This window comes from Nelumbo lutea, chromosome 1, assembly GCF_056320005.1.
Source record: "Nelumbo lutea isolate HS-2025 chromosome 1, American lotus-T2T, whole genome shotgun sequence".
NCBI classification, from domain to species: domain Eukaryota; kingdom Viridiplantae; phylum Streptophyta; class Magnoliopsida; order Proteales; family Nelumbonaceae; genus Nelumbo; species Nelumbo lutea.
Genome location: NC_142684.1, coordinates 78,907,427 through 78,934,463, shown reverse-complemented (window position 1 = coordinate 78,934,463; position 27,037 = coordinate 78,907,427). Strand labels below are relative to the sequence as shown.

The 27,037-nt window shown below is 37.1% G+C and overlaps 1 protein-coding gene and 1 long non-coding RNA gene across 2 annotated transcripts; both read right to left on the bottom strand.

Moving 5' to 3' along the window:
- Positions 1-25,264, bottom strand: LOC148875586 (eukaryotic translation initiation factor-like protein). The gene is made up of 6 exons (XM_088964902.1): positions 24,967-25,264; positions 23,661-24,675; positions 23,381-23,568; positions 1,268-1,304; positions 829-896; positions 1-712 (listed from the first exon to the last, which is right to left on the bottom strand). The coding sequence occupies exons 1-6, from the start codon at positions 25,065-25,067 to the stop codon at positions 250-252; spliced, it is 1,872 nt and encodes a 623-aa protein (XP_088821028.1). The 5' UTR covers positions 25,068-25,264; the 3' UTR covers positions 1-249.
- Positions 3,160-17,128, bottom strand: LOC148875587 (uncharacterized). The gene is made up of 2 exons (XR_016105095.1): positions 4,711-17,128; positions 3,160-4,618 (listed from the first exon to the last, which is right to left on the bottom strand). It is a non-coding gene; the product is annotated as an uncharacterized LOC148875587 (long non-coding RNA).
- Positions 25,265-27,037: the final 1,773 nt, after the last annotated feature.

Sequence of the window (27,037 nt, the reverse complement as noted above, 5' to 3'; positions counted from 1 at the left end):
TAGCATCAGAAACCGGAATCTTACCCAAAGTAGCATAGTGAAATAAATTTTCTATAACAATAATCTGTAAAATTGAAAAGTTGAATTCGAAACCTTCTTTTCCTTGCTGAAGGGCCAGACCAATATCCCCTACTAAAACTTTCTAAATGCCCAGTGCCATAAAGTTAGACTTGATAGTAACCATCAATGATGGATTTTTTTTTTTTTGCCTTTAAGCAAAACCAATGGACCCATTTCTCAGATGCCTTGTTAGTAACCATTGATTTGACGCCTTGGTGTTGGACCCGAATAAAACTCACGGGTATCTGTCAGACGCGAAAAAGGCACCTGGTTCCGGCCAGGCAGACCTCTCTGGCCAGAGAAGCGATCAGCTGCCTTTGGATCAGATATTGACCTTGAGAATGCTTGAGCAAGTTCTAAGGCTGTTGCTGCTTTCCCATAACGCAGACCAGGAGCATCAGGAGATGCTTTTGCCTGCTCAGCAGGCTTACGCCAGGTCTCAGGCTCAGGACGTCGTTCTTGTTGCTGCTTATCAGTCTCCCTACCATTCCTCTTATTCTCATTCCGCCATGAACTCATATGCATTTCTACTCTCTCAGGATCCCTTGTGATCCTTTGATCAGAACCAAAATTATCTGCCCTCTCACCATATCGGGCAAGTGGACCCACAGGCTCAGACTTTGTTTCAGTCTTGGGGAATTCATGTTTAATCCTGTGCATAAAAATGCGTTATAGTTAATGTATGCCTATAAAAAATTGTATTCTAATAATATCCAGGGTCGTGAATTCAAGCAATCCTACCAATGGACAATTGAAGAAGGCCTGTACCTGTTGGACTGTTGATTTATGTCAAGGTTGTTGATGGAAACATCATCAATACCCCGCTCCTTCAAAACCTGAGAATATGCAGAACATCAAGCTAACATCGTAAGACAATGTTTAGGCAAAAACACCAAAAATAGAAAAGCAAGAAGCACTCTAGTTCTAGACTAGTAAATAAAGAAGCCTGCCTTGTTTGTTCTTAAACACAAAAAATAGAAGCAAGATGCGCTCTAGTTCTAGACTGGTAAATAATGAAGCCTGCCTTGTTTGTTTATTAAGCTATCAGCTAAAACTGAGAATTCCTCACAACTACCACAGCAACAAGAGATTAGCAAAAACGCTATATTTACCATAGAAGCAATTATACCATGGGAAACTTTTATGAACTCTCCAAGTAAATTAACCAGACAACCACTCTATACAAAAACTTGAGGAAACCACCTACCAGCTCTCGAGGGCGTGCACCACCAAATAACATCTGCCTGCATCAACAAGGCGAAAAGAGTTAGCTCATAGTTGCAGAGTAAAAGAATAACATAATCAGATAAAGGACCTGTAACCAATCTGATGAGTTTTGAATGCCATATGAATACAAAGAAATCTAAATCAAATGAATAAATAATATACTGTTACATCCTTTTTATTAGTATATACTATATTTTAGAGTTCTGAGAAATTCCAACACTTGTGACTTTAAGGCATCTTTCTTTTCCCACCTGAAAAGAAGCCAGAGGCCCAGAGCACCCTAAATCAAATGACTTAATGTGATCTACCATTTTTGGAGCCAAATCCACCCCTTGGAGTAATGGTCTTTATCTAACAATTTGGAGTTAGGAAGAAATAAGAATGCTAAATCTTACAACTTTATATTAAGTTAAATCCCAACCTTACCTGTTACACCTATCGTACATCATTCATAAGTCAAATACTCCATATTATTAGACAGAGAACAAGTTCATAAAGATGTCACACGCAATCTAGCTTGGGTGCATCCAAAGAATGTCCTCATTTGTTCTTCTTTCTTTTATCATGTCATGATTTCCAACTATCAAGTAATAAGAGCCAGAAGATACCGCAGATAAAGATATTCTACCACAGTTATTGGTACTAGCACACTTCAGAAATACCAGAAGTTTCCAAAATCTATATTCACACAAACAAAATATCTAAAAAAAGACCATGTTTTAAAATTCCATTTAGACCAAACATCTAAGCCATTGTACATCTCCCAGTGCCCAAACCAGCATAATCATAGGAAACCTGTCCACCTAAGACCATTAGTGTACCTAATTGTCTTGACCATAACTAAGTGCCTACATAAGAAATAGTTTGATCTAAGATGATATCCCTTGGAGCCAGGCTGACAAAGAGGATTAGGAAATGTTGGTGTCAATCAAAATGTCAAATGGAAATACTACAAAAATTGCATTGTGAAAACAATGTGAAAAATGTGAAAATATACAACGAAATTTATCTAGTGATAAAAGAAGCACAATTACACCCCTTTAGTAACTTATTTGTTTATAATATAGTATACTATGTATTAATATTTGTAGTGTATATATTTAAAGTCTAATTTTACATATGGCATTTTCCTAATCCTATTTATTTTTCTTATTCTCCAATGTTGAACATGAAATTTAAATTAAAGATGGTAAATAACCATGTTTGTTTTAATCATTTATTTGTTACTAATATAAATATAAGTATATAAATATAATATATGTTGTCTGATCATTCTTGTCATTATTTATATGTTAAATATATTAGATTTAAATAAAAAACTAGTTGCTATTTTAGTATCTTATTTATTTTTGCGTACGTGAAAAAACTAGTTGCTATTTTAGTATCTAATTTATTTTTGCGTACGTGTATTTATTGTTCACTAAGATTCAAATTGAGTGTCTCGCTTTATGAGTTTTTGCAAAACCTTTGCAAACTTTGATATATTGTAGTGGGCCTCCATATTGAAAGTGAATGCTGTTCAATGATGATGATTTTATTTCAGTGGTACTTTTGCAAGGGTCTACAAAATTTCTGTAGGCCTCCATGTATCCAATATTGTTTATAAAGATTCCATCTTAATTCTAGGCCTGCTTTCGAAATTTTACTTCATGCTTAAGATTGGTTTATGGTTTATGTTACAAGGTTTTACAAGATTTTCATAGACCTTCATATACTATAGCATGGCCCTTGTAAGTACAAGGATTTTACCGTTGATTATGCCATTTGACGAGTAATGACCTAAGATTGAGAGCAAGAAAGGAAGAGGCAACGAGGAGTTTGGGAGCACCAAACTAAGTACTAAACAAGAAGCAGCAACTGAGCTCTAAAAAAGCCTCCATTTCTTCACAACCTCCTCCCCATCCTAATCTCCTCCTCTCTTTTTTTTTTTTTTTGATGAATGAAGATAATTTATTAAAACAGAAATATGAGGCAATACAGTAGACCCAAGAGGAGGCACCAGTTGTTACCTCTTCTAATAAATATTACATCAAACTAAAGCAGAACTGACCAGAATTAACCAGAACTAAAATTACAAAGCAGCCCAAAATAAATGTTCCCTTGAGGCCCCTTGCTTAGCTAACCCATCCGCTAAGGCATTTGCTGATCTTCCCACCCAATGAAAGGTAACAGCCATGTCGTTTGTGATCCAGTTGACTTTCCTTAGCATATCTCCATGTCGCCACATAGCTGAAGTTGGTTCTGTCAGCCATCCCACAACAATCTCAGAGTCCCCTTCAACTAACAAGTGCTGGACTCCTAACTGTTCTGCAATCTGAATACCTTGTACTCCCGCTAAAAACTCAGCTCTATTGGAGTCTCCTATTCCCACGGGGCCTGAAAATAATGCTAATATTTTGCTTTCATCATCTCTCAGCACCCCTCCTATCCCGGAAGGGCCTGGGTTTCCTTGGCTGCTTCCATCAAAATTCAGCTTTACCCATCCTTCAGGTGGAGGCATCCACACAACAGAATTCCTGTCCGTCCTTGTATGGCTGTTAGCCACCGCCATCCAGTTTCTCCAAAAATCATCAAAGGAGAACGTATAAAATAGGTCCATAGTTCTCAACCAATGAATGGCCCTAGTTAATATACAGTCCTCAACAGCTTGAGTGCTTCTTTCTTCCTCCTTAAATACCCTTGCATTCCTTTCTTCCCGTATTGTCCACAAGGCGGCTGCTCTAATACATCTCCACATTATTTTTCCTTTTTTTGTAGGCCACACAAAAAATGAAGGATCGAATAGCTGACTTAAATCTATGGGCAGATTCCACCTGCACCCAAACAAAGAGAAAATCCAACTCCAAATAGCACTAGAAAAGGAACAAGATACAAGTAAGTGAGAGCAGTCCTCACCACTAGACCTGCAAAGTACACACCAATTAGGGGTCAAACACAAAGAAGGCCTTTTCCTCTGCAAACAGTCCAGGGTATTAATCTTTCTATAAAACACCTCCCAGAAGAAAATAATAACCTTAGGTGGAACCAGTCTAGACCAAATCTCCTTGGTTGGAAAACCCCACTGTCCCTGGGAAGAACAAAGGGATTTGAAAATGAAAATCCAACTCCAAATAGCACTAGAAAAGGAACAAGATACAAGTAAGTGAGAGCAGTCCTCACCACTAGACCTGCAAAGTACACACCAATTAGGGGTCAAACACAAAGAAGGCCTTTTCCTCTGCAAACAGTCCAGGGTATTAATCTTTCTATAAAACACCTCCCAGCAGAAAATAATAACTTTAGGTGGAGCCAGTCTAGACCAAATCTCCTTGGTTGGAAAACCCCACTGTCCCTGGGAAGAACAAAGGGATTTGAAAATGAAAATCCAACTCCAAATAGCACTAGAAAAGGAACAAGATACAAGTAAGTGAGAGCAGTCCTCACCACTAGACCTGCAAAGTACACACCAATTAGGGGTCAAACACAAAGAAGGCCTTTTCCTCTGCAAACAGTCCAGGGTATTAATCTTTCTATAAAACACCTCCCAGCAGAAAATAATAACTTTAGGTGGAACCAGTCTAGACCAAATCTCCTTGGTTGGAAAACCCCACTGTCCCTGGGAAGAACAAAGGGATTTGAAAATGGAAGCATAGGTAAAGAAACCTTTTGGGTGAGGGAACCATAACCTCACATCCAAACTACGGGGGTCCAAGAAGACATAGCCAAGAAGGGACCAACAAATCTGAAACACTGTTAAGTTCACCATCACTCAAGCCTCTCCGAAATCCAAAGTCCCAACTTAAGGAGGGAGTGAAAAAGGAGATTGGAAAACCCCACTGTCCCTGGGAAGAACAAAGGGATTTGAAAATGGAAGCATAGGTAAAGTAACCTTTTGGGTGAGGGAACCATAACCTCACATCCAAACTACGGGGGTCCAAGAAGACATAGCCAAGAAGGGACAACAAATCTGAAACACTGTTAAGTTCACCATCCCTCAAGCCTCTCCGAAATCCAAAGTCCCAACTTAAGGAGGGGTGAAAAAGGTGATGGGAGAAAAAGAGAGATAACCTTTTCCTTGTAAAGGGAAATGGAATAAAGAGATGGAATTTGGTCCTTTAGGGCAACATTACCCACCCAAGTGTCTTCCCAAAATAAAACAGAGGTACCAGAATTAACATCATACCAAACAAAGTTGAGAAACTGAGAGAGGATACTCTGGATTGCTTTCCATGGGGAAGCCAACATAGCTTGACGTGATACACCCGCATCCCAACCATTTTCCAGTCTACCATGTATACTAGCTATCACTTCATGCCACAACCTCTCCCTTTCTCTAGGCCATCTCCACAACCACTTTCCTAAGAGAGCTTTATTCTTGAGAGTTAGCCTTCCTAGTCCCAAGCCACCTTCCTCTTTACTCCTAGAAACTATTTCCCAGTTAATTAGGTGGTCTTTCTTTTCCTCCACTAGCTCCCAAAGGAAATTTCTCATTAATCTCTCCAACTTTTTAGCTTCCCTATTAGGAATCCTGAAAACGGAGAGAAAATAGACCGGTAGATTTGCTAGAGTAGCTCTCAATAAAGTCACTCTACCCCCTATAGAGATGTAGTTCTTTTTCCAAGAAGTTAATCTTTTCTCAAACTTTTCCAACACTAGGGTCCAGAAACTACTATCTTTTGGATTAGCCCCTAAAGGGAGACCTAAGTACTGTAGAGGCCAAGTAATGACGGAACAACCTACCACAATCTGGATGATCCCCTCATTCATATTCACACCTACCACACAACCCTCCTCCGTGTTTATTCTCAAATTTGATACCTCCTCAAAGTGTTGTATCAATGCTCTAAAATTCCTCACTTTTTGCCTGTCACCCCCTTCACAAAAAAATTATGATATCATCAACAAACTATAGGTGGGTTATCCTAATGTTATTCCTTCCTATCTTCTAGCCACTCACTTCCTCTTCCCTATCTGCCTTAGAGATTAATCTATTGAAAACATCTACAACTAAGGTAAAAATAAATGGGGAGAGAGAGTCACCTTGTCTAACGCCTTTACAGGTAGGGAAAAAATATTTGACCACCCCATTCACCAAAACTGAGTAATGACAGAAGCCAATACAACCCTTTACCCAGTTGCACCATCTATCTCCAAAACCACAGCACCCAAGGACCTCTAATAAAAAGCTCCAATCCACAAGATCATAAGCCTTCTCCAAGTCTAACTTACATACAAAACCATGATTCCCCGACTTTCTCATGTCCTCCACATACTCATTTGCTATTAGGATCTGATCTGTTATTTGCCTTCCCTACACGAAAGCACCTTGTGCTTGACTAATGGAGGGTAGTACTACTCGAATTCTTAAGGACAACACTTTGGCTAGAATTTTATAGATGCTTGTAACCAGACTAATCGGCTTGTACTCCTTAGGGCTCTTCGCATCTATCTTTTTGGGATTAGGGCTAAGAAGGTGGCATTAACTCCGGGGCTTACCCTTTTCGTATCTGCAAACTCTTGAAACACCCCGATAAGATCTTCTTTTACCACATCCCAATAGTCCTGATAAAAAGCCATTGTGAAGCCATCTGGGCCAAGTGCTTTGGATCTATCCATTGAAAATATCGCCTATTGGATCTCTACTTCACTGAAATCCCTCTCTAACCAAAAACACTTGTTCTTCAGATAACCTAGTCCACTCCAAATTCTCCAATGTTGGCCTTTTAATCAAAGGTTTTCTATAGATTGATTTGAAGTGATCCACAAACAATCTTGCTATCTCATCTTGATTTGTGACTTCCTCCCCATTTACCTCTAACTTAGCCACAAAATTTTTCCTTCTCCTCCCATTAGCCAACGCATGGAAAAATTTTGTATTTCCATCCCCTTCCTTGACCCATTGTCTTGACTTTTGCCTCCAGGAAATTTCCTCTCTCAAAAGAACCTCTTCCAAATCCTTCTTAATGTTTCTTCTCAAGATCCTTTCTTGTTCACTCATTGTCCTTTGGCCTTCTTTGGAATCTAATTCCTCAATCCTAGACACCAAGTTACTTTTTTGCTCCTCTATCCTTCCAAAGTGTTCCTTGTTCCAATCCTTGATCTTGGATCTCAAACTTATTAGCTTCTTGTGGAATCTCACTCCCTTCCACTTCACCCCTCTTACCTCTTCCCTCCACCAATCCCAAATCAAATGCACAAAATCCGGGTGAGTCAACCACATATTCTCAAATCTGAACGGTCGTGTACCAAAGGCTAAACTTTTAGGACTTAACTGGATAGGGCAGTGATCAGAAGTGACTCTGGGTAAGGCTCTAGCCATCAGGTTCCTCCAATGGTTCTCCCACTCTTCATTAAAGAGACATCTATCTAATTTCAAACAAAGAGGGTTTTCTTGGAAATTGGACCAGGTAAAATTGGCTTGTGAGAGGGGTAGCTCCTTTAACCCACAAATATTAATGAATTCATTAAATTTTTTCATACTGGTTGTGACTGTTCTTTGGGGATTGCTTGATTCATTACAAAACCTAATTACATTGAAATCCCCCCCAAGACACCAAGGGCCCTCCCATAAACCTCGAATGCCATACAATTCTTCCCACATCTCATTCCTCTCTCTATAAGTGTTGGGCCCATAGACATTGATTAGAACCCAAGTAAAGCCATCCCCCACATTCCTCACCTTTAAAGACACTGAATATCTCCCAATTAACTCCACCGATTCTTCCCACTCCTCTTCATCTCCACACATTTCTAACCCATCTTCTATCCAATTCTGCCTATTTGGTTTCTTATATCAACACTATGTCCGGTTTCTCTCTTCTTAGCAAGTCCTTAATTGCCCTTCTCTTTCTTTCACTTCCCAATCCTCTCACATTCCAACTAATAATCTTCATTGAGCACTCCTTTCAGACACCCTTCCCAAGAGAGTCCACCTTACGGCAAAATCTTCCTTCTTTCCCCTCTCCCACCAAATCCAGTACCACCCTCAATATCTGAAATCAACCTTTCCACTTCTGATCTTTTCTTCTTTTTCCTTTTATTATTCCCCTCATTCTTCCTACATAAAGCATTATCTTTAGCCACCTCTCCCCCCCAATTGGAGTTTCTGTAATATTCCTCTTCTTAATAAGTTGTTGCTCTCTCCCTTTGATCTAATTCCTCTTCTCCTTATACTCCTCCAACAAAGCGCAAATCATTTCCCAAATTCTCTCCAATTCCACCTCCTATCTCTCTCTAGGTGTCCCTTCTCCCTCTCTTAGCTCACTGTCAAAGTTCTTATTCCCTCTTCTTTTACCCCTAACTGGAACTTCTGCTTGGGATGCAGGAATATCTATTTCAAGCACAGAAGGCACATCAGTAACCAAAACCGAATGGACAACCATACCTTTGTTGTTGGGAACCGAAGGACCAGCAAATAATGGAGGGGGACTCGCACCAAGAGAAAGGCCTAAATCGATTCCCTTTGATTGAGCTTGCCTTAGAGTCTCTACAATTGGATTCAATACCCTCTCCCCTTTAACAGCTGAACTCTTCTTCCCACGATGTCCTTCTTCTAGTGTCCCATTACAATTCGAAGTGTTGGAATTCTTCTCTACCGACCTGATATCCTGTTTTTCCTATACTATTGGGTTGATCTCCCTTGCAAATGCAGGTCGCACTTGTACCACATCCTTTGCCAGCCAAACCAAGAAGTTCTCGTCAACTCCTTCACCTGTTTGTGGGTCATCATCTTGCTTGTTCTCTTGAAACAGCAACTTCGTACCCAAGCTATCTTCATCAAACACATCTCTCGAACTGTTCAGGTCAATGCTCCCTAAACTGACCGTATCGTCTGAATCAGAAATGTTGGAATTGTCCTCTGCTTCACTTCAACTGAGACGGCTCGGCTTGCTGTTTTTCGACGAATTCCTGGAAGCTCTCTCTAACACGACCCACTGTAAAGAGGTTCTATCGACGCTGCCTGCCTGGTCAAGTGACCTTTTAAGAAGCCCTTTGCCCCTGCTTAGATAAGCCCATAGAGTTCGGCCCACTAGTTCTGTCGTTTCTTCTATAAATTGGCCCGGGCCCACCAATTTGAGAAGGCCCACTCACTATTACCTGGCCTGGATTGGGTTGGGTCCTAAATAACTTTAAACGGCCCAACAATTTAGCTTCCCACTTGTTTTCATACTTGTCAAGGCGACCTTTGAGGCTCGCCTCGCCTAATCGCCTAACAGTTTTCTACTTCCTACTATAAAAAACTTTTTATTCATTCTTTTTTTATATTATAATATAAAATAGACATTATTAAAATAAAATAATCATTTTGTGTGTTTATATACTAATTTCTTTTTATTAATTTATTATTTATTTGGGTTTAATCAACAAAAACATTGTTAAAGGCTGTATTGAACCCTCAAAGACTTAAAAACCCAAACCAATAAGTAAGGAAGAACTAAAAATTTTATCTAATCAGCACATTTTCCCCTTCCATATATTCTTCCTCTACTTCTTCTTCTTCTTCTACTACTACTACTACCAACACTTTTTATTTTCTTTTCCTATAACAAAAATAAGGGTTCAGCCCTATATTTTTTGAATTTTATTTTCCTTCTTCCTTTTCTTCTCATGAATATGTTGAATTTCTATACTTAAATATGAAATTTATACTTTTCTTATGAAAATCATGAATAATTATTAAAGAAATATGGTTATGGTACCTAGAGAACTATCCTAGGATCTATGCTTTTTTACCTAAAAATTCCATCGCCTAGGCGACTAGGCAACTAGGCACCCCCCAGTCGCCTAGCCTCGCCTTGGTGCCTTGAAAACTATGCTTGTCTTTTGACTTTAATTCAAGAAAACTTGCAGCCCCCTTATCACCTTTTCCCAAACAACCATGTGTGTTTAAGGAATTGGTTTTAATGCCATCTGTGACAGCTTGTGCAAATGATCTGTCAGAGGCCCAGCTAGTGCCTTGTAGAACACGCTTGAGACTTCCCATCTTCAGCAAGGCTTTTGAATTTCCAAAACCTTGCTTGGCCTTTTCTGTGTAAATCTCTCTTCTTTGCAGGATTGCCAACCCCTTGCTGCCATGTAAGGTTTCTTCTTCAGTCTTACCATCTTCCTCCCTTCGAGCATCACTCCACATTTCAGCTTCAATGGAGGAAGTCAACCAGACCGCCATGAAAGCTCCTTCAACTCTCAGGTTCACTTTCCTAGGAATCTCCTCAGGCTTGACCCCCCATTCAATAGAAGGGCTACAGACCTGAGGTCTCCCCAAAAGACACCAGCCAGCCTTGCTCCACACAGTGCTGCGATGGCTTTTGCTACTTCATCCTTCCAAAGATGGAAGGGTAGACCAACCACACGCACTTTTACCCCATCCATTACTGGGAATTCCTTCGAGTTTGATGAAGGAGACCACCTGAAAATATTCACCGAGCCCATCTTGTCTTGCAGACATACAACCTCAACTTCTGGGTTGTTATCTAGAGGATCAAGCAGAGCTTTGCACCCATCAAAAGGCGTTAATACAAATGTGGTTTTCATCCTCAACTGTTTTGTCACCAATATAGCTACCTCCTCCCAGCTTCTCCCTGGTTTATCAACTTCAACAACCAGCTTACTGGACCACTTTCTTTTATCGGCCGATAACAAGATTGCCGCTCTATTTCCATCTTGCATCACAGTAGGGGCCAATTGGTTGGGGGACTCCAGGTCCACTTCTGTCCTCGAGAGGTCCTCTCTTATCTTCTTTTCCAAAACTTTTTCCTTCTTCGCTTTCATTCTAGACATAAACTCTCTCAATGCCTTGGCTATTTCAGTCCACCCCTAAGTTCTTCCTTCTGGGAAGCAGACCATTTGCTTCCTGGTACTGTTAAAATGCTCTGAGAGAGTTATGAAGAATCCTTTTTTATTTTTCCTGCACTCCACCACGTATCTCCTTCCCATCTCTGCTTGGAATTCTTTCCAACACCTATCCTTCCCTTTTGTACTCGCTGCAACTATAAAATCAGTGAGCCACTCTACCACATTCAATCCTACCAACATCACCGTAGCTATCTTGGCTTCTCTGATTTTCAAACTAATCTGCCCTCCGATTCTTAGTTCTTCCAACAGAAAGTTCTTTGCCTCCACAAAGTTTTTGTCCTCCTCCATCGCATATCAGTGACTCTTTGAAGGCTGAAGTTATGGCAGTAGTGGAAGGGATAAGGCGATCCTAATCTCCTCTTTGTTTCATTTTTTTCATCTTCTATTTTGCAGGAACCGATTCATAGCAAGGATACATCCTTATCAAATAAGATGAACATGTGTTGTCTACTGCTGCCAAGATGAAGTTGCAAGCCTCGCCAAGAGCTCCTCGGCTCCACTCAATCTGTTGGTGTCTCAACATCTTGCCCTAAGGTTCTAGTGCTTCACAAATCTGGCACAGCTCCTCAACGTGTAGGTGGTATATAATACAAACCTCCCCCCCCCCAATCTAATCTCTCCAATTGAGGGTTGCTTTTTTTCTTTCATGCCTTGTTTTTCTTTTGATTGTTTAATGCTTGCTATTCTATTCTCACATGTATCATGAAACAAATTTGCCTTCCTCTCTTTTACCACATGAAATATTCTGTCTATATATTGAGTACCATCAACCTTTGAGACCAGATATTGTAATGAACAATATATATATATAGTGTATATCAACCAATTTAGTCAACATTGACCGAAATGTTCTAATATTTAACAATAACAGCTTCCCTTGATAACTTTCTCTAAAGATGGATCTGTAAAGTGGGTCAGGCCGCCCACAAGCCAGCTCAGCCCTGCACAACACAGGTGGTGCCAAGCCCGTCTCACACCACCGTGCCATGTCGGGCTTGGGTTTTGAGGCCCACGGGCCAACATAAAACAACATGAACAACTGGGGCATGCCAGCACAGACCACAACCCAAGCATGGCATGGCTTGGATAACGGGCCACAATTGTTTTAGTGCAGGTACCAGGGTATTGAAGGACAAGAGAAGCTATATTAATGATGAAAGTTTGGAGATATGCATATGTTTGAAGGATTGGCTAGATGCAAATGACAGATTCCAAGATCAAGGAGGACGTGACATTTCAATTGATGATTCAGCAGATGATGCAAATCAAAAAGGAGCACGTCCGGTAGTTGTGCCAAGCTTCCCTTTTGAGTAGTCATGACATGAAGGCACAGTCTGCCGAGGCCCGCATGCCAGCACAATAAGGCCCACTACAGTGTAGGCAGCCCACAAAAGTGGGTCATGATTACACCTCTATCTAAGGATCATAATATTCTTTAATTCCTTTGTATTATCATTTATTCATTCATATGTTTCTATTTGCTAATGATAATATAGCATTATGTTTGTAGAATCATTTAGACTTAACTCCACTGTTTGCATTATCATTTATTCATTAATGCTTCTATTGGATAATAATATACCTATCATGCATGATCTGATCAAAACAGCATACTATCATGCATGTTTCTATAATCTCACATTAGTTTCATATTTCTCTTAAAAAGTACTTGAGGCTTTGTGCTTTATGCATCTAAAGGTCCCAGTGCCTTGCCTCGTGCTTCCATGTAAACATTGACTTGGCTACTTGAGGATGAATCTGAGGCATGTTCTTAGGCTGACCAGTGATTGTTTGAGTTCCCAAGTGTGGCTCTTCAAATTTGACTTAGAGGACTATGGTAGGTGCCTAATGTTCATCTTCTTTAGTTGGTATTGTAAGAGTTGGCGGTGCACATCTGCTTTATATGTTGGCTTAGATTTTCTTTTTTGATAAATTATGTTGCCTTTAATTTTCCTTTTTTTATCCAAATTTTATACTGGAATGTTTTCTACATATTTGATTTTAACTCTGATTTAATGCAGAAATTATCAAATATATCTGATGTATCAATTACATCAAACATATCACAATAACTAAATGAGCATAGTTCATATTCAGCTGAGCTTCCCGAGCTTTGTTCAGGGTGGTTCAGTTAACCATTCTTAAGAGAATAATAACCATTCTTACATCTTCCTTATACAGTTGTACCAAATAGAATTATTTTCTTTTCTTTTTGATCATGTACGAACCAGTGAAAATGTAATATGAAGAGGCTGTAAATTCTTGTTTCTATATTCAAGATTTACTTCTATTATTACCATTTAATAGTCATTAATGAGGAAATTCTTATTTTGAAGGTCAAATGCTAATTTTTACCATTTAATAATCCTAAAACAATGGTTTAAAAAGTTGATAAATATCAGAAATGTTGGCTTAACATATTTCGCCAGTAACAAAAACATTAAGATGAATCTTAAAAGTACAAATGTCGATGTGTCAAAAAATTCCGGTCAATGTCAACCAATTTGGTTGATATACACAAAACATTTATTGCTCAACACAGTAATTCATCTAAAATGTCAATGTTACTAAAAATACAGACAGAAAATTTCACGTTGGAAGAGAGACATGTTAGACAGTTTTGTATGCCCTTAGCTTCAATCAAGATGATGTACTTTATGAATTTATTGTAAATGAATAAAAGTGCATATTTGATTCACGTTCCTTTGGTATGTTTCTGTGTAATACCCTTAAACTGGACACTTAATGAAACTCGTGTTAGTTTAGAATGTTCACAGCCAGTGGGTCGGTCTAGGGAGACCTATCCTAACAAAGCTGACACTGTAGTGCCACCAAGTCGGTTGGGGTGGCTTGTCTCAGCTACCGGGATGAGACCCTAGGCACATACAGTGTATGATTAATTGAATCTTTGAACTGGACCAGATTTCCAGTATTGCCCTGGACCTTGGAGATTGATGGGCAAAACTGGAAAGTTACACCTGACCCCTAGACTCGATTATGATACTGCACTAGGTGTCGGATTGGGTTGTCTTTGATGTACCAATCAGTGAGATCCTTAGCGGGGGTCAAAACCTGGGTATGTTGGGACAGTCTGAGAATTCATCTGAGTGGGGCGATCATAGTGACAGGACCAGCCCCTTTGTCGGACAAAGGTAATGATCAGGGATGCACTCTCACTGATGGAAACCAAGACTGCCGGCAGCCGATTTCAATCGTTAAGATTTGTTTTGCAAAATATATTTTATATGAGATATAAAAGTATATAAATTATGGTTTCGAAATGATTTGCAAAAGGTTTTAATTCCCGGGATCCATACAAGAGAGAGTGCAACACTGTTCCTTGCAGCCAAATGAGAGGTCCTCTCTTGTCGAGCAGTGTATGATCATTATGAGTTGAGAGGTTAAATGTAAGACCATTGAAAATAATACCTGATGGGCTAATCTTGCATCTGCCCACAATCCCTGGTGTTACAAGGTGGCTTGGCCCAAGGACCACTTAGGGTAAGTGTTAGGCCCATAGAGCCCATCTGATGGGTTTCAGGGGGTGCACTGTCCATAACAATGTATTCGGCCAGGCCTTGTAACAAAGGCTGGGCTGAACCCATGTGGTTGATGTGTAGATCAATGTTTGGGTCCCTTAAGGGGCGAATTCTGAGATGGATCAACTGATAGAATTGGGTCCACACCCTATCTACTTAGAGAGTCCAAGATCTAAATAAGATTTAGATCTTGAAACTTCCTAATTAGATTAGGAGATGGCTGATCTAATCTGCATCTTAAAGGGACTTCTAATCCATATATGATTTGGGTTAGCAACTCCTAATGGGATTAGTAGTTGATCCCTTTAAGTCTATAAAAGGAAGAGGGGGCGGGGCAGCCTTTAGACACATCACGAGCAAGCAACAGATAGTCTTGTCTTCAGAGCTGAAATCACAGAAGAGAGAATATGCACCCTGTAAATACTCTCGTCACCTCCTTCCTGCAGCCGCCGCCTACGACAGTTCGATCTCCAGTTCTTGAGAGAAATCAAGATTGGATCTTGATTCCAATCTTTTGGAGAAAAAATTGGTGGGAGTTGTATTCACAAGCCGTCCAGGTGATTCTTGAAAATGATCAAGTTTTTTTGGAAGAACACTGTTGATTCTGCTCCACCCTGCACTGCGCCATCTTTAGTGGGAGTAGATTTTGGATCTTTCCTTGGGCGTGAACACCTCCATTGGGAGATACTACTTCTCTGTATCAGGTATTATCTCTCCCTACTCCTTTTGGTTCAGATCTGGTTCAGTTTATGGTTCAAGAATAATCCTTGAAAATATGATTTTCTAAATAGGGAATTCGATTCCTAGTTGAAAGGAGAGAAATTTTTTTGAAATTTGCCCCCTTATTCTGCAATCTTTGGGCGTCCACGTGATGGATTTCCTATCCCTTCAAGACAGACAGGTTGGGTGATATGTATATGAGAATAGAACACCAAATATCAAATATTCAAAAGAAAAGAAAGGAATAAAAGCCAAAAAATAATTGATCAAGTGGAGATAAAGTAAAATGGGAAAGGGGATTTACATACCTTAAACCCATAAGTTGAAGAGTTGTGCTAGATATGTGGAGTTTTTGGAGTTATTGAACACTAGAACTTCAGGGCAAGATGCCAAACAAGACACTGATAGAATGAGTGGAGCTAAGGAGCTCATGGAAGTAGTTTAGTGACTGCATCTTGGAAGAAGTAGAAAATACAACAAAGCTTGTGTTATCTGGTAAGGATGTATTCCTACCATAAATCTATCACTACAACAGAGAAAATGGAAAAAAAAAGAATAAGAATAAGAAAAGGAGACAAGGAGGAGGTTGTGAAGAAATGGAAGCTTCTGTAGAGCTTAGTTCTTCCTGCTCAACACTTAAATTTGGCATTCCCTACCATAAATCTGGTAGGGAATAGTAGAAAATACAACAAAGCTTGTGTTATCTGGTAAGGATGTATTCCTACCATAAATCTATCATTACAACAGAGAAAATGGAAAAAAAAAAAAGAATTAAGAATAAGAAGAGGAGACAAGGAGGAGGTTGCGAAGAAATGGAAGCTTCTGTAGAGCTCAATTCTTCCAGCTCAACACTTAAATTTGGCGTTCCCAACTAAAGCTTCATTTCAGCTCTCCCATTCCTACACTCAATCTCAGGAATCAGGACATTACTCATTGGCAATGTTTGAAGTATCGATACACCATGATACAGCATAATGGGTGTAATGGAACTTTGTACCACGCGCTTTTTAAATTTGGCGTTCCCAACTAAAGCTCCATTTCAGCTCTCCCATTCCTACACTCAATCTCAGGAATCAGGACATTACTCATTGGCAAGGTTTGAAGTATCGATACACTACGATACAGCATAATGGGTGTAATGGAACACTGTACTACGCGCTTTTTATTTTTTTCTTTTAATTTTTATTTTTTTGAAAATAGGGCTGAAGAATAGGTTTAAGCATGGATTAACATATAAAATAAAAAGTTTGGTGATTAGCCTTAAAAAAGGCATATCAGCGTGTCATGTCAATACAACCTTGCTCACCGAATGGCATAATGAACGGTGAAACCCCTGTTGTAACTTGCAAAAGTCATGCAATAGTAGACAGTCTATGAAAATCTTGTAGACCCTCCTAACTTAATCCCCAAAAAAGAGTCCTAAATAAAAATCAAAAGTTCAAAACCAGACCAAGAAACCATTAAAATGAAACCTTTACAAACAATATAAGATAAATGAAGGTCTATAGATATTTTGTAGACCCCCACAAAAGAACCACTCAAGTGGAATATTTAATAAACAATATTCACTTTTAATATAAAAGCCCACTACAATACATCAAGTTGGAAAGTGTTTTGCAAAAATTCATAAAACAAGCCAGTCATTTAGAATCATAGTGAACAATAAACCTCATTAAGTAATAGATACAAGTACAAAAAAATAAATAAGATAGTAAAATAGTACTAAGCTAATTTATTATTCAAATCTAACATATTTAACATAAAAACAAATGAAAAGAATGGTTAAATAAAATAACATATATCATATCTTATATACTTATATTTATATGAGTAACAAATAATTGATTAAAATAATCATTGTTAATTACCATCTTTAATTTAAATTTCATATTCAACAAATGATTAATAAGAAAAAAAGAAATAGGGTTAGGAAAATATTATATGAGAAACATGGATTATACCACAAATTCTAACACAGTATATTATATTATTAACAAATAAGGTACTTAAATAGTCATTAGTTAGTTTATTGTTTTAAATTTAAATTTGACATTTAAGGTACAATTAAACAAAAACAAAGATTAAGAAGTAGACTAATTACTTATTAGAATAAAAATATATACATACATGACACATAGTATATCTATAGTAACATATAAATCATTAAAATAATAATTTTACTGTCTTTAATTTAAATTTCAAGAAAATAAGAAAAATTAAAAAATAGAATTAGGAAAATGTAATATGCAAAATTCATACTAAATTGGTGCCTTCACCACATGTCTATTGCCTTTGCTTAAGAAGTGGTGAGACGGTGACTCATCTTTTGATTTCATGTCCTTTTGCTTCTTGTGGGATTGGTTTTCCTCTCTTTTTGGTTGCAGGTGAAATCCCCCCTCATGTGTGTTAAACCTTTTTTTTTGATGAATTGTGTGTTGAACCTTTTTGACTCTAGCTTCTTCCAACAACCAAAGAAAAGAGGTAGGGTAATGTGGAAAATAACAAGAGAAGCCTTCCTTTGGTCAATTTGGGAAGAGAGAAATAATAGGATTTTCCAAGGGCAAGAAAAATCTAAGGAAGCACTTGTTGAGGGCATTACCATCAAGATTCTACATTGGCTGAAAGCTTTTCAAGGACTTCTACTCAATTGTTTTAATTAGAAGTTGGAATTCTATTGTTGTATCCTCTCCCTCTTCCCCTTAAGTTCAAGAGAGTTGGTCCCCACAGCCTCAGTTCAGGGTGAAATTAAATTTTGATGGAAGCTCATTAGGTAATCCAGGTCTATCGAGAGTTGGGGTGTTTTCAGAAACAAGGAAGGAAGAGTTTTAGCCCTACACTCGGGCCAGATTGGGGCAGGAGATCCCTCAAGGGCAGAAGTCAAGGCCTGAGATTGGCAAAGCAATGGGGAATGAGAACTTAGAAGTGGAAGGAGACTTCAAGCTAGTAATAGGGTGGATGGATGCAATCTAGAAACTTGGGAGTGTGGTCACTTAGACAGCCTCTAAGAGAGATTGTAAGCTTAAAAAGGGAGCTTGGGGTGAAATTTAAATGGGTAAGAAGGTCAGCAAATGGAATGGCCGATGCTTTAGCTAAGCAAGGAGATAATAGAGAGGCTTTGTTGTGGGCTTTTTTGTAAGGCATTTTCTGTTTTTGGCTTCTCCAACCATCCTGTGGGTGGGGTGATATTTGTACTCTTTATTTAACTTCATCAATAGAAGTTACCATTTCCTATCAAAAAAATGTAATATGCAAAATAAAAATTAAAAACATATACCACATATATTAACACATAGTATACTATATTATTAACAAATAAGTTACTGAAGGGGGTATATTTCTGCTTTTTTATCACTTCATAAAATATCATAGTATATTTTTCACATATTTCACAATGTTTCCACTATGTCTATAATTTTTACAATACTTCCATCCAGCATTTCCAACATTTTAAACTTTGCATATATAAGTCTGAGTCAAATACAATTAGAGATTGGCAAGTATGGGAATCCCCAGCCTATAGGTGCACATAAGAATTAGTGCAAGGCTTAATTCAAAAATGTTCTAATACACTAACCGGGAAAAATCATAATAACAAGATCAACTCATACAAACTTTTTTTACTTCCACACCAATTAATCATCATTAATAATAACTTAGAGCCCATTTGGGAGTACTGAAGGCTAGGTGATTTTTAACAAAAACAGATATAGAATAACAGTTTCAAGGAAGTTGAACAATGCTTGTCAGAATTTGGGTAGTTTTGTAATTAAGAAAAGATGAGAAAGGCATAAGAGGAAAAGAAAAATGGAATGCCATATTTAAGGTGAAGTCTTAAAGTGAAAACACAAAGAGTTGGGGCAGCTCTTTGCATAAGCTACATAATGAAGCTTGAGCTAACAATTGATCATGTGGCTAAATGACCACAAGCTCTTGCTTTTGGTCGAAGCTTGGCTGTAGGACTCAGATATATTGAATTGAAGTTCCTTGTTTTAGGGGAAAAACTTCTCCCTGCAACAAGAAGGGAAAGATCCCATTGAGATATGTAAGAACTTCTATACTTTGGGCAATTTGAATGTGGTGGAATGCAAATCCTGAAAGTATCAATCAAGATCTTCAGCACTGATGACATCCTTGGGGCTGACATTAGGCAGCCTCATCATCCACAATAATCCAGCACTACAAGAATGGATTCCTTCCACACTGAACAAGTTAATTTTCATGGTTGCAGCCTTTTGTAAAACAAGATACTGAGGTGTGGATGGAGCACATGAGTATCATCAATGAGGGATCCAACTGGTGCACATTCAGGGCCAAAACACATTGGCAATTCCATTCGAACTGAAGTCCTACCCTTGCCACAGGGACTTTGACTAGACCACTTAAACTACTGCAACCTAATAACAGAAGGAGATTCTCAAGTATCTATAAGATGGATAAGAAAAGGCAACCTAAGCCCTTAGCAGACACAGCATTTTTATAATGGAAGCAAGATCGTATGCTACCATAATGAACTTCTCCTTTAGATAGATACAAAGAACAGCAAAATCTTTTGCTCACTTGCAAGGGAAGGGGCAATAAGTCTTTGAAGTTTTATTTTTTTATAATTGAAAATTTAATTCATTAATCAAAAGGTTAGATCAGTTACAAGGAAAAAGTCTTTGAAGTTTGAACTACTGATTTTTGTATCATTAGAAGTTATAATGAAAAGAAAATCCAAGTACTGGACAAGCCATGTACAATGTCACAATTCATGGCAGGTCCCCTAATGATATCAATGCATACTTTCACTTAATAACATGTTAAAGTGATTCTTCATAAATATTTGGAAACAAGCAAGTGGTGTCTCATCAGACAACTTTCTTTGCTTGAAACCCATGGGAAATATTTGCTAACAATTAGATTTAGAGAACTAGGTCAAATCTTTTTTAGCATATTCACGAGTTGCTAAATCAGCAAAAGGTCGCACTGCAAATTAGTGCAAATTGGAGGATTTTTTTCTGCACCCTAAAAGAAAAGGGAAGGGAATAGTAGGAAAAGGAGAAGTTTCTTCAATAGTTCAGAAGATTCAGTTTCCTTGTCCGAGTCTAAACTGAACATTTTGCAAATAAAACACATTTAGATGGATTACAGAAATTTTCCAGCATATATTTCCACCCATTCAAGGGTTTCTTTTTAGTACCATAAAAGAGAATAGGGGAGAGAAGGAAGGGTGGGAGGGCAATATGTTTCCTCTTGCTAAAAAACAATTCAATAGTTAAGTAAATAATTAGTCACTCATCAGAAGATTCAGTTTTCCTGATCTGAATCTAAACTGAACTTATTGTTGATGAAGCACATTTAGATGGATTACAGAAATCTTCTTGCATACATTTGCACCCATGGCCCATCTACTTCAACTACAGTGGATTAGAAAATATATATATATAATGTTGAAATCTAGCTTTCTTTCATCTGTACCCAAGAAAATTGTCACCACCAGAAACAAAAAAAGTTTTGATAGAAAGCTCATACTATTAAAACCAAAAATCTCTAACCCGTTTTAAGAGAATATGTAATAGTATAAAGCATAACAAGGACACTATAAAGATCGAACTCCAATCAAAGAACATTTTCATATTCCCATATAATTTATATATATATATATATATATATATATATATATATATAATGTTGAAATCTAGCTTTCTTTCATCTGTACCCAAGAAAATTGTCACCACCAGAAACAAAAAAGTTTTGATAGAAAGCTCATACTATTAAAACCAAAAATTTCTAACCCGTTTTAAGAGAATATGTAATAGTATAAAGCATAACAAGGACACTATAAAGATCGAACTCAATCAAAGAACACTTTCATATTCCCATATAATTTATGTATCTGAACAGTAAGGCAAAGGTCAGACATGGGACTTTTTGGGGCTAAAACATAAGCCTAGGAAAAGTTTAAAAAAATTAAATTAATAAATCATAATAAAAATAAACTGCTAATATAATTTTTGAGGCTAATAAACTACTAATGTTTTTACATATAGGACTTCCCAATTTTTGTAAACACTAAAGCCATGTTTGGTCTGATAGAAAATAAAAGAGAGACAGAAAGGTGAAGGAAAGTTCTTATTTCATAAGGAAACCTGTGAAATTCCTTAAGAACTTTCCCTCAATTCTCTGTTTCTCTCTTATTTTTTGTCAAACAAAACACAGCCTAAAATTTCTATTTATATTATTTATGTAGGACAGAGGAAAAAGTCTTACGAGTAAGATCTATAATAGGCTAAATGGAGGAAAAGCAATGAAATATGTAGATTATGAAGGAAAATAAACTACTAAATTCCTGATAATTAATTTAGGATGGTTATAGTATGTTTAAGGAAGACATTGGTGGGCTAAGGAGAAGCAATGAAATTTGTAGATTATGAAGGAAAATAAACTAGTAAATTTCTGAGATTAGGATGGTTATAGTATGTTTAAGGAATAGATCGGTGGGCTAAGGATGAAGAAAAGGTAATGTTTTGAAGGTGTTTATATAGGGGATAGAACTAGTTTCGGGCTGCAACCTTTAGTGGTGGAATGTGCAATTTAAAGTAGATTATGTTACAAGCTATAGTAGGTTGAAGCCCAAGGTGCTTGTGCTGCGTGTGAGAGAGAGAGAGAGAGGATAATGTACTTCAAATGGCATAACAACTCCAAATCAAACCCATATTCATTCCATTTCTTAAGTGAAGCTTTATACTATATTTATAAATTTGACACCCAAGAACTTCTAATCTCACACAAACTCGTTAAAGCAAGCAAGAACCACTAACTTAATCTAATTCTAAAGAAACCAGAAATTACTAAAAAATAGTAAACCACAATTGCTATAAAAAGCAAGCACAGGAACTGCCTGAAATAATCAGTCTAAAAGTTCCTATAATAGATTTTGCTTGCTTTTTCATTAAGAAAAGTAAATTTCTAAAATACCAGAACTCAACCCTACAACCACCTTCCCACAGCATCAACTTCCATGAGCTCACTATGATTAAAGATTAAAACCATTTCTTAACACCTTTTAATATTTAATCAAATCAAAAATAAAATAAAATAACAGTTACAACAGAATGTTTGATTGATAATCAATCTAGAAAATATAAATACTAGAAGTCCAGAACACAAGCAAAAGGCAACATTTTTTTGGTAGACTAGTAGGATAGTAAGATGACTTCAAATCAACATTCCAAAGAGAATAAGTAACTAAATTGAAGCGAATAGAACAGCGTATTTTTTGAGGAAAAAACAACTTATATAATATATATTAACAAACAAAGAAGCACAAAATGACTAAGAAATCCCTACAAATTACAAATTTCTCCAATCATAAAAAATAAAATAAAAAGAGAATAAAAGAGTGAACTAGAACTTCATTATCTCTTGTTCATCTGTTTTTTTCTTTGACTTGGTTAAGATATTAGAGGTCTACCGTGTCATGGCTAATGGCTTAGTAACAAGAAAAAGAAAAAGATAAAATAAAGCTTTAACACAAACCAAGTGCTGCAGGATTACAAGGCATATGCCTTAGCTGCATCTGGCATCTTAAGCATTGAGGATATGGCTGACAAGGTGATGTTGTGATGACTTAAGTCTTACAGAGCAAACAATGCGTTTCCTCAACCTCACCTTCTCATGTCTGAGTCCATAACCCTTTTAATTTTTAAACCATGACTCCAAGAAGACATGGATGAATATTCACATCAAGGAAGCATGGATATCAACACAATAAACATAAGTGAACGATCTTCATCGAGCATTCAACAAGTAAATTCAGGGATAGGTAACATCGCCAAATTTACCAACATACCAAAAGTCTTACAAAGTTCATTTTATCCAACAGTACATCATTCCATGTCTTTCTAACAGTTAAACACATTCAAGTTGTCAGCAAATGGTATGTCATTCAGCATGCAGTGTAATAGTGTTCCATGAGCAGCCTAATCAACATTAACAAAAAGATTCATGACGAGCTTACCAACCTTTCTCTTTCAACATTTCCTTCAGATTGTTCAAGAGGTTGTGAGCGGGGCTTTAGATTCAATTTGGGTCGTTCAGCTGGGCGATTTGACCCCTCAGCACCAGTTAACCCTGGTTTTGAAGAATTTGCATTTGCACATGGTTCGTCGAGAGTCTCTAAATGACCAGAGTTGGTGGACTGATGGTGCCCCTGAATTAAAACAGACATTAAATACTTGTCAAAATCAAACCATCCACAGACTCTATAAAGCAGAAAGTAACACCCAGTGGTTAAGGAAATACCTGCTTATAATCCACAAGATGTGGTTCTGAATTCTCCAATGGCTTAGATCTTGGAAGAAGTTTCAACTTAGGCCTCTCAGATACTTCTGAAGGAACTGGTGGTGGTAATTGAGATCCAACAAATCTTCCTTCAGTAGAAGCTGGACGAACCCCATCAGAATAGAATGACAAATTCCTCTCCTTTGCTTCTGGATAAATCGGAGACCTTGCCCTTTCATAATCTACCGCCTCCTTCCCACCACTCCGTATCCCGTCTGCAGCAGTCCAGCCCTTTTCAGTATATCTTCCCTGTGTCACATTATGGTCACCCCTCTCACTCGCTGGATCAACAACATTGTATGCATAGCCATCCTTTGGGCAAAAATCACCCTCAGTTTCAGGTAATCTTATTACTTCAACATCGGGTTGATGATGGACCGGATGCTTAGACTGCCATCTACCTGATGAAACCTTCTCAAGCGCAGTGGCTTGGGCAAACTTTGAGACAGCACTCGGACCAGACCAGGCAGATGAAGGAACAGGTTCACTGACGCCTACCACCTCCTTCCTCATCCCCCACGCATTTGGAGAAGAGCTGGAAACAGTAGAGCCATTAGAAGCATTCGATGGTTGTGGATTACCACCCACAGGTGACGCTCCAGTGAACCTCGATGGAAAGGAACTTGCAGCAGTACTTGCCGTGTAAGATACAGGGCTCGACACTTGCTTCCCAGATCCAGAAAACTTTACCGAAGACAGTGAATCTGGCTTCTGTTCGGGACGACTTGGTGGGCGTAGGCTTTCATCACTGACGGTCCGACGCGGAACAGACAGACAATCTAACGGCTTGCGTTCATCTTCATCGAAATTCCGGCCGATGTGTGCAGGGTGGGAAAGGAACGAAGCTTTCTCGTCAAAGTTACGGGTTGCCCCAGAAGATCCTGGCCTGGAACGATGATCGGATCGTCCTATAGGGTTTCCCCAAGCTGTTGGGATGTGACGGTCAAAACCAGGGCGATCGGAAGGCCTTACAGTGCTGCATAGATATAGGAAAGTTCAGAAAACTAGGGTTTCAATTCATAGATCCAGCCTAAGGTGGCATTGAGCTGAAATAAAAAGAAATTCTAACTCGAATATCTGAACTTCCGATTATCTGACTAAATAACAGATGTTTAAGGATAGAAACCCAGGAAGAAAAAAAAAATGAAAACTATTCTTCTGAACTAAATCTGTAGAAAATTCAATCAAAAAGGAAGTTGTATTGATATACAAAGAAACACAAACAAAATAAAAGAAATGGATCAATAAGCAATTGGTGGTAGCTTACACTCCAGGCGCAGAAGGTAAAGGAAGATCAGAAGGTATGGAACCGCCGTGAAAGTCTTTCAGCGTCATTGTAGATCCGCTGAAAGCTTTCTTCTTCGACATTCTCCTTCTCTGCGTCCCTCCGACCTTATTTCCTCTCTTCCTTTACTCTTGTAACTTCTTTCTTCAGGACGATGGATACCAGCGTTTAGGGAGAGAGCGTGCACCGACCCAATTCAGATCAAAAGCGAGGAGAGATGCCAAGAAAGGTTCCCCTGCTGCAATACAGTGATTTTCGGCCCCTATTAAATGAATGGCCAATCTCATACAAATGCCCTTCGTTTTCTTTTTTATTTACGAAATTACCCAAAGTTCACTCAGCTGGTTAAATGCCGTTACGGGCCTTGCGGCTTGTCTTGTCGGCGTTGTCGCTTGAGAGTTGAGACTGCATGTAATTTGAGCCTCACGGGATCGAGGCTGGCATAATGATGATCCAGGTTTACCCTTTTGTAATTTTAATCCGGCCAAATTACACATCTGTATTTTATTTTTTGGAAAATTCTTGATTAGTACCCTGAATTTTAACGGTTTTTTCAAGTCGGTACCCAAAATTTAAAATGTGTCCATATAGTACTTGAACTTTCAGAATATGTTTAATAGGTCCCAATCCTTAATGGCCATGATGACATGTGCCGCTTACAACTTTTTAAAATATCAAAACCGAAGACATTGTCTATTGTATTTTATTTTGAAAGAAGCTTCTTCGAACCGAGCTCGAGCTCAAGCTCGTTTATTAATCGAGTCAAACTCGAGCCTAATAAATCTCGTCTCATGAGGCTCACGAGTCGAGTTCGAATGGCTACATACAACAATAATAATAATCTATATATTAAAAGTCTCTCCTCTGAGAAAATCTATTTATCTATTTTTTCCTTTTTTGAATTTTTTTTAATTCCATGTCATCTTTTCAACAACTAATGAAAATCAGTTTCCCAATAATCTAAATAATCTATTCTCCTAAAATTACTCCTAAACTATCTCTCATAATTTCTCCAAAATTATCTTTAATTTAGTAGAGAGTTTCTCTCCTAAGTTATCTTTGATTCCTATTTATCCTCTCCCATACTTTTTATCTATATCTATCTAAAGAAAGTTTGGATTAAAATATTTAAGAATTATTTAAATATTATAACAAAATTATAAAATAACTTTAAAATATTTATTAGAAACACAAAAAAAACTTTTATATTTTTATAAAATATATCACGAAATTATGTACTAACAATTTAAATTATGTTTTTTTGGATTATCAATTTAAAAGTTTTTAAAATATTTAATAATATGTAGAAGCTTTAAATAAATAAAAATTGAATAACAAAAAAACTTTAATATTTAATAGAATAATTAAATATTTAAATAACTAAATATTTATCATAACGAGATTTTAAAGAGTTAAAATAACGAAATTATGTAATAAATTTAAAAAACTTCTTTAAAGTATAAAAATAATTATAACATAATATTTAAAGTAATAATAATTTAATATATTAAAATTTTAATAATGAAATTATGTAATCATAAAATAAATTATGATTTTATGAAAAAATTAAATTCAATAAATAATTAATATTTTAAAATTTAAATACCTTACATATTATTTAAGTATTTAAATAACAAAATATTTAACATAACTAGATTTTAAATAGTTAAAATAAATACATTATGTAACAAATTAAAAAAATATATATAAAAAGTAGAAAAATAATTATAACATAATATTGATATTAATAATAATTTACTATTTTACACAATATTGTAAATAATTAATTTCACTTATATCGAATAATAATTCAAGAAAATAACTTTCAAAAAATAATATTTATTAATAATAAAGTTAAACTCTTAATCTATATTTATTATATAATTATATATACTAAAATTAATATTTTTTGTCTTTTGTTATAAATGGATTTTCAATAACTATGTTTAATTTATTGTACTTACTGTATTTATTGTGTTTTTGTTATAAATTATTGATCAATATTTAGTAGAGATTAAACTATTATTTGAGATTATACTTTTTATTGACTAAG

Coding starts and splice junctions, on each gene's coding strand:
- LOC148875586 (XM_088964902.1), bottom strand. CDS start 25,067: ATGTCGAAGAAGAAAGCTTTCAGCGGATCTACAATGACGCTGAAAGAC. Junction 23,569..23,660: donor ATCTTGTGGATTATAAGCAG/GTATTTCCTTAA, acceptor GTTTTAATTCAG/GGGCACCATCAGTCCACCAA. Junction 1,305..23,380: donor GGAAATGTTGAAAGAGAAAG/GTTGGTAAGCTC, acceptor TTGTTGATGCAG/GCAGATGTTATTTGGTGGTG.